The following is an 8536-nucleotide window of genomic DNA, read 5'->3' as shown; positions in this document are numbered from 1 at the left end:
GGGTGCAGAGGATGCTGCGGCCATGATTCCTCCAGTCTCTGCAGCACTAGCTGGGTGCCTGCTGTGACGTCACCCGGCATCCATCCAAGGAGGAGCTAAGCATCTCGTCTCCCTCCCATAGCGGACTGATGCTGCTGATGCTGCTGCTGAGGTTGCTAGTAATCTGGGGGGACACAGTGAGAGAAACTTTTATTTCCATAGACGGTCCCAGCATATGACAGGCAGCCTCGGCACAGCAAGCCTGTCACCTCTACGCTGCTTGTGATGGTGGATGCTCGGCCGATCTGATCGCTTACATCTTGTCAATCACTGTGCCTGGGGGGGATAGAAGTGAAGCTGCTGAGTCACGGATCGCCCTCCGATCTCCTGAGTCACGGATCGCCCTCCGATCCCCTGTGATCACACACACACACTACATCTGCTGCTATCCACTCTGATCCACTGATCGTCACATCACGATGATCGCCGCTGCCTTCCTGGTCTTGCTAAGACCCTACAGCATCCAATGTGCCCTTCTATTACTGTTCCTTATGCTGGGCACCATAGCCACGATTTCCTTCCTCTGCTGCTGGCATAGCAAGCTCCAGAAAAGCAGGCACCCCATGAAGACTGTCTTCAGCTACCGACCGAGGAGCCGAGGTAGGACATGTAAGAAACCATTTTAGAAATATTCGGTGTGTGTCATGTGATGTGTGTCCCTGCCACTCAGCCACCAAGTGCCCATTCATAGGGCGATCAGGGTATAAACAGACATGTCTGCTGAGTTGCCATAGCTGCAAAGTGCAATAGGCTGATGGGGGGGGTGAAGGGAATGCTGAGAAAACAAGTCTTGTCCTATTACATTGGAGGTGACGGAGGAGGGCATGCTGTGTACATGTGGCAGTCTGATTCATTTGGCATACAATTTTAGGAGATTCCCAGCAGGACTGCGGCAGACGTGTCTCCACCCATCCTTTAGGAAAGTGGAGCAAGATGAGATGTTGGGACAGTGTGGGCATGAAGAAGAGGGGGTCAGTGACAGTTCCCCACCATAGTATTCACTCCTTTCCTTCTGCAGGCTCAGCTATGCCCTTGCCAGTTTTTATGTAGTGCATGTTTTCTAAGAGGATTGCCAGATAATCCTCATGAAAAGTGAAGGACTGGCACTGATTGTGTGTTTTTTTTTTCTCCTTGCAGATGCCATCCTGAGACCCCATCACTTTCGCTCAGAGGTAACTATTTCCACTTACTGCAATGTCAGACACCTTGTATACAATACACTTCTCATCAGGGTTGCCAACCTCTCGCAGCATTTTTTACTGACAAAACATGGAACATTTACTGGCAGAGTACATTTTTTACTGACAAAACATGGAAAAATTACTAGCGGAGTACATTTTTTACTGGCAACCTGGGAAATTACAGAACGCCTATTGAAAATTAACACAGTGAATATTTAACCTCCCTGGCGGTATGATTCTTTCAGAAAAAAGTGCTGAAAGCGGTACCATTATTTGCAAGGAAATTTGGCGTTTTATACTGTGGGCCTGTAATTTTTAGGAATAACTCACTTAAATCTGACCAAACAAGAGACTAGTAGGCATCCCGGGTATGACATTTTTTTAAAAACAAAATTATAAATTATAATATAATAAATAATTATAAATAATTATAACAAATAATAATATAATTATAATAATCACTGAAATTTGCTCAGTTGCAGAATTGTCGCTGTCATTACTTTTATTTTTTTTATGACGAATTTCCCCACAAATCGCTATTGCACAATTCTGCAAGTGATTATAATTTATTATCGCTGTTTTCTATTTGCTCTAAAACCATTTTTGACATAAAGGGACACTTTTGGTTGTTATGGACAATCTACAGTTTTCAGGCAGAAAGAACATAAAAGAACATGTAGGACACTGGACAGACCACTAGGGACAAGGGGGGTGTGTATTTTTTACATACAGTGCTGTAATCTATAAGATTACAGTATACTGTATGTAAGGTGTTTGTTTACCTTTTTGAATTTGGTGCCGTTCTCCGCTCCCGTGCGTCGTAACGTCGCAGGGAATGGAGATCGGCGGCACACAGGCACTGTGTGAATCGAGCGAGGCCCCGCTCGCTCACACAGCGCGGTGGCATCGCTGGATCCAGGGACAAGGTAAGTAAACACTGCCTGTGGATTCAGCGAGGCAAGCCCGAGTCTGACTCGGGGTTACCGATCGCAGCACAAAAATTTAACCCCGAGTCAGACTCGGGAATACCGCCAGGGGGGTTAAAGATGAAGTATACCCTGATGGGTTTTACTTCCTCTTTTGCTCCCTGCAAAGCCTGCAAATTCAAAGCGTAATGGGCTAGTATGCATCGCATACTAGCCCATTTTGTGACACTTACCTACAAAAGAATCCAACGCTGTCCCCTGTGCAGGCTGCGCACACCTTCTGGCCCCTCTTCCTTCCGCGCCCCAAACTCAATGTTCCTTCCTCTTGCTGACAACACACTAAAAACCTAGAACATGCCAGGGAGGCAAGGAAGTGGCAGATACAAGCTGGATGCCAATGCACCTCCTAGATGGAGGAAATTCACCAAGTAATACACCTTTGAGGCTCTGGCTGAACTCCATTCAAAACAGAGTTTTCCAGTAGCTCTATACATCAGCTAAGGATCTCCTGTATCACTCATGTCTGCACAGCGCTCAATGGCACTGTGTTGGTCACATGACTTAAAGAGGAAGTAAACTCTAATGGCCCCTCTTCTTCCGGGCCGCAGACTCTGGCTCTGTGATTCGCTGGAGCCGCGTGACGTCACTCCCGCACATGCGCACGGGAGCTGCCATTAACGGCACAGACTAGGGAAGAAATGGCACAGTTTAGTTTCTTCCCGGCACATGTGCCGTTTACATTATCGGTGGACTACAAGTGACATATCTCCTAAACGGCGCACGTTTAGGAGATATTTCCACTGCCTGTAGGTAAGCCTTATTCTAAGCTTACCTGTAGGTAGAAGTCACTAAAACGTGTTTACAACCACTTGCCTACAGGGCACTTTCACCCCCTTCCTGCCCAGGCCATTTTTCAGCTTTCAGCGCTGTCACACTTTGAATGACAATTGCGCGGTCATACAACGCTGTACACAAATTAAATGTTTATAATTTTTTCCCCACAAATAGAGCTTTCTTTTGGTGGTATGTGATCACCTCTGCGGTTTTTATTTATTGCACTATAAACAATCAGCCCCTGATATTTATTGGCAGTTGTAAAAAAAATCACTGTTTTTTTACACACTGTCAGTAAATTTACAGGCGGTTGGCAACTCTGCTTCTCATGTGCTCACTTCATACCAACCAGCAGTGCTTTATGGCTGGCCATATGTTATACAAATTTCTTGTACAATTTTCTTTAGATTTACCAAAACCATATAATATGAGGTCAGACCTAAACACAATGGGCCAGATTCACAGAGATCGGTGTATCTCTGTGCGGGCGTAGCGCATCTCATATGCGCTGCACCGACGTAACATAGAGAGGCAAGTACAGTATTCACAAAGCACTTGGGGCCAGATTCACAAAAGAGATACGACGGCGTATCTCCTGATACGCCGTCGTATCTCTGTTTCTATCTATGCGACTGATTCATAGAATCAGTTACGCATAGATATCCATAAGATCCGACAGGTGTAATAGTTTTACACTGTCGGATCTTAGGATGCAGTACCGCGGCCGCCGCTGGGGGGAGTTCACGTCGTAAACCAGCGTCGGGTATGCAAATTAGGAGTTACGGCGATCCACGACGGATTTTAGCGTTCGCTACGTCGCTGCTAGTCTAGTTTCCCGTCACAAAGTTAGTCGTCGTTTTTGGTGCCTTAACTTTACACAGCAATCGTATTGCTGTATAAAGTATGGCCGTCGTTCCCGTGTCGAAATTTAAAAATGAACGTCGTTTGCGTAAGCCGTCCGGGAATCCGGAATTACGCTATGCGCGTCGCCAATCGAAAAAATGACGTCACTGCGCGCAAAGCACAACGGGAATTGCGAAACTGAGCATGCGCAGTAGGTCCGGAGCGGGAGCGCGCCTAATTTAAATGGCACACGCCCATTTGAATTGGCCCGCCTTGCGCCGGACGTATTTATGATACACCGCTGCAAGTTTCCAGGTAAGTGCTTTGTGGATCGGGCACTAAAACTGGAAACTTGCGGCGGTGTAACGTAAACGGGTTACGTTACACGGCCGCAAATGTATGTGAATCTGGCCCACGCTCCCTAAGTTACGGCGGCGTAGCGTAAATGGTCCGGCGTAAGCCCGCCTAATTCAAAGTAGGCTGGTAGTGGGCGTGTTGTATTGAAATGAATCGTGACCCCATGTAAATTAAGCGCCGAACGAACGTGGCATGTAAGGGGGCAAGGAGTGGATTAAGTTCCAGTTTTAGGTGGAACTCCGCTTTAAACATCGCCAGTTATAGCATTGATTTTTTTACATTAGGTAAGCTTTTAGTGTATGAGAGAGAAAATAAGAAATAATACAGCCTCTTAGGGAACACGTGATGGCCTTAAATGACTTGCATAAATGCTGTGCACAGAATTCTATTTGTCATCCAATGTTCACCTAGTGTACGTGGCATGGTTGCATGATACATCTTTACATTTGTTAAGATAAGGGCAAGAGCAAAAACACTACAACTCGTATATTGATTATGGATCTCAGTGAAGCAGTATTATATATAGTAACTTATTGACACATCATTTTCCTAATCTTACTACATTACAGGGACTTGATTGCAATGGGTTAATATAATACACAACGCCAATCCTTTTTATTACTGTAAAATAAACTTTTGAGTGCAGGAATATGGAAGCTTCTATTGATGGCTTGTTTAAAGGTGCTGGCTTTTGGGCTGCCATCCTGACCCTGTCTTCAATGCCAAGTTAAACCATGACTCAGAAAAATCAGGCAGGGAGTGGGTTTTTCAGATGACGTTAATGGCTAGTGGAACAAATTAAAGTTTTCAGAAAATGATATTATATGTAGTGAAAAAGGGGAGTCTTCTTTTTATTTTACTTTAAATGCAACATATTTTCTTTTTACAGTTTTTAATACTACTCATCACTCTTGTAATTATCATTGTTCCTGCTATTGATTGAATAGCTAAACCACTTGCCGACTGCCACACGACTATGTACGTCGACAAGCCATGACTAAGCACTAATTGGAGTGTGAAACGCGTAGGCTGTTTTCCCTGTGTTCTGCTTTTTTTGTAGTGCATTTTTTATCCATTTTTTACAATAAAGACAGCCTTATGGTTTTTACGGAGTGCGGCTGTCCATCCCGTCTTTCCTTTTATCAATATGTACGTCGACAACATGGCACGGGCAGGCATATTGGCGTACAGGTACGCCCCTTTAAATTTACCGCCCCAGCGTGCGCATGCGCCGCGTGCCTCGCGAGTGTGGGCGGAGGTCCCGGGAACTCGATGTTCCCGGGAGGACCGCAATTGCGGTCGGCAAGGGCAGAACAGGGGAATGCCTTTGTAAGCAAGGCATTCCCCTTTTCTGCCTAGTGACACTGTCACTGATGATCATCAGTGATGTGTCACAAGTAGCCTTGCCCCCTAACAGTAAAAATCACTCACTAGTACTGACTTAACCCCTGCAGCACCATCTAGTGGTTAACCCCTTCACTGCCAGTGTCATTTGTACAGTAATCAGTGCATTTTTATAGCACTGATCGCTGTAAAAACAACAATGGTCCCAAAATGGTGTCAAAAGTGTCCGATGTGTTTGCCATAATGTCGTAGTCAATATAAAAATTGCTGATCGCAGCCATAACTAGTAAAAAAAAAAATATTAATAAAAAATGCCATAAAACAGTCCCCTATTTTGTAGACGCTATAACTTTTGCGCAAACCAATCAATAAACCCTTATTGCGATTTTTTTTTTACCAAAAATATGTAGAAAAAATACGTATCGGCCTAAACTGTGGAAAATAAATGTATTTTTTATATATTTGTGGGGGATATTTATTATAACAAAAAGTAAAAAATATGGAGCTAGATTCATGTAGCTCTTACGTCGGCGTATCTATTGATACGCCGCGTACGTCAGTAGATGCGCCGTCGTATCTATGCGTGCTATTCACGGAGCTAGATACGCCTGAATTTCAGCTTCCTCCGACCGACGTAAGTGTTAGTACGCCGTCGTATCTAGGGTGCATATTTACGCTGGCCGCTAGGGGCGCTTCCGTAGATTTACGAGTAGAATATGTTAATTGACCTAGATACGCCGATTCACGAACGTACTTGCGCCCGCTACGCCGTTTACATAAGGCTTACGTCCGGCGTAACGTTACCCCTGCTATATGAGGCGCAGCCAATGTTAAAGTATGGACGTCGGAACAGCCATCAAATTTTACGTTGTTTACGTAAGTGGTACGTGAATGGGGCTGTGCGTAGGTTACGTTCACGTCGAAAGCATTGAGCCGACGTATCTTAGGGAGTATATACGACGTGACTCTGAGCATGCGCGCGCATGCACGGATCGTTAGTGGAAAACTTTACATGGGGTCACGGCTATTTTGAATACAACACGCCCACTACCTATCACATTTGAATTAGGCGGGCTTATGCCTGCCTATTTACCCTACGCCGGCGCAACGTACGGCGCCAGACCTTTGTGAATAACGGTCTGGGCGCCCTATTTTACGTCTGCGTAGCGCATATGAGATGCGGTACGCCGGCAAAACTATACGCCGAGCTACGTGAATCTAGCTCATAGAATTTTTTTCAAAATTGGCGCTCTTTTTTTTTTATAGCGCAAAAAAATAGGTTATAAATACCACCAAATGAAAGTTCTATTTCTGGGGGGAAAAAAAGGATGTAAATTTTGTTTGGGAGCCACGTTGCACGACCACGCAATTGTCAGTTAAAGCAACGCAGTGGCGAATCGCAAAAAGTGGCCTAGTCTTTGGCCACCAAAATGGTCCAGGGGGTGAAGCGGTTAAAGTAGCAGTTTATGCATTTTTTTTCCATTTTGGATAGAGTAAAGAAGGGCTAGAACCCCTGCAAGTTTTTGTCATCTGTGTCTTATTGGGGAGATTACCCTTCACTTCCTGTCCCTTTGCCAAAACAGAAAGTGAAAGGAAATCCCTGCAAATTAACCACTTTCCACCCGTGCTATATCCGAAAGACAGCTACAGCATGGGCTTCCAATTCCGGAAGGGTGTCTATAGACGTCCACCCGTGATCACGCTGCTCGCACGTCCTTTTCAGTGTGTGGGTGGACTCAGCTGATCAGAGATCGGGGTAAAGGGCCTATCACAGCAGCCCTTTACTACGTGATCAGCTGTCAGCCAATGACAGCTGATCACAGAAGTAATCAGAAGCTGATTATTGGCTTTTTTTTCTTCTTACACTGGTAGCGTGAGGAGAAAAGAGGAAAGCCAGTAACCGTTTTTTGTTACAGGGACATCAGTCCCTAACATTGCCCACCAGTGCTGCTAATCAGTGCCCACAAGTGCCACCTATTACTGCCCACCAGTACTGCTAATTAGTGCCCACTAGTGCTGCCAATCAGTGCCCACCAATGCCACCTATCAGTGCCCATCAGTGCTGCAAAGGGGGATGTACCTGGCCATCCATATGTTAGGTGCTTCCCTGGTGGTCCTGGCAGCTTCCCTGGTGGTCCAGTGTGGGCATCCGAGGGGGGGCTGCGCTGATAAATAATCAGCACAGACCCCCCTATCAGGAGAGCTGCCGATCGGCTCTCCTCTACTGATTGGACACGGCTGATCACATGGTAAAGAGCCTCCCACGGGCGCACGGCGGCTGTTATCCTCCTGGATGTCATATGAAGTCCAGTCAGGATAACGCAACCACTGTCCGGCCGTCCTTTCCCCCCCCACAAATAGACCTTTATTTTGGTGGTATTTTATCACCCCTGTGGTTTTTATTTTTTGCGCTATAAACAAAAGAACAGCGACAATTTTGAAAAAAAACACAATGGGGGTTATTTACGAAAGGCAAATTCACTTTGCACTACAATTGCAAACTACAAGTGCAAAGTGCACTTGAAATTGCACTGAAAGTGCACTTGGCAGGGCAGTCGCTGTAAATCTGAGGCCTCGTATACACGACAGAGTTTCTCGGCAGAATTCACCGAGAAACTCGGTCAAAACCCGGATTCTGCCGAGAAACTCTGTCGTCTGTACAGTTTTGGCTCGATGGAGCCGCCGAGGAACTCGACGAGAAAATAGAGAACATGTTCTCTATTTTCTCGTTGTTCTATGGGAGAAGGCGGCCCGCCGAGCTCCTCGGCGGCTTCATCCCAAAACTCGACGAGGAACTCGACGTGCCAAGCACGTCGAGTTCCTCTGTCGTGTGTACGGGGCCTCAGGGGTAGATCTGAAATGAGGGGAAGCTCTGCTAATTTTATGATCCAATCACGTGCAAGCTAAAATGTTTTTTTTTATTTTCCCCCTTGGATCTACAATGATTGCACTTCCTAAGTGCACTTTCAGTGCAATTTGAAGTGCACTTTGTGCTTGTAGTTTGTACTTGTA

At 45.7% G+C, this 8536-nt stretch overlaps 1 protein-coding gene across 1 annotated transcript in view; it reads left to right on the top strand.

Annotated features, from left to right (window-relative positions):
- Positions 1-433: 433 nt before the first annotated feature.
- The window catches only part of DST (dystonin), a 690084-nt gene continuing 681981 nt past the window's right edge, over positions 434-8536 (top strand). The window contains exons 1-2 of the mRNA XM_040349874.1: positions 434-639; positions 1177-1211. Coding sequence (XP_040205808.1) covers positions 459-639; positions 1177-1211 — 216 coding nt within the window. The 5' untranslated portion in view covers positions 434-458. The remainder of the gene's footprint in view (positions 640-1176; positions 1212-8536) is intronic.

This window comes from Rana temporaria, chromosome 4, assembly GCF_905171775.1.
Source record: "Rana temporaria chromosome 4, aRanTem1.1, whole genome shotgun sequence".
In the NCBI taxonomy this organism is placed as follows: Eukaryota; Metazoa; Chordata; class Amphibia; order Anura; family Ranidae; genus Rana; species Rana temporaria.
The sequence above is the reverse complement of the archived record's forward strand: the minus strand, read 5'-3'. Positions and strand labels throughout refer to the sequence as shown.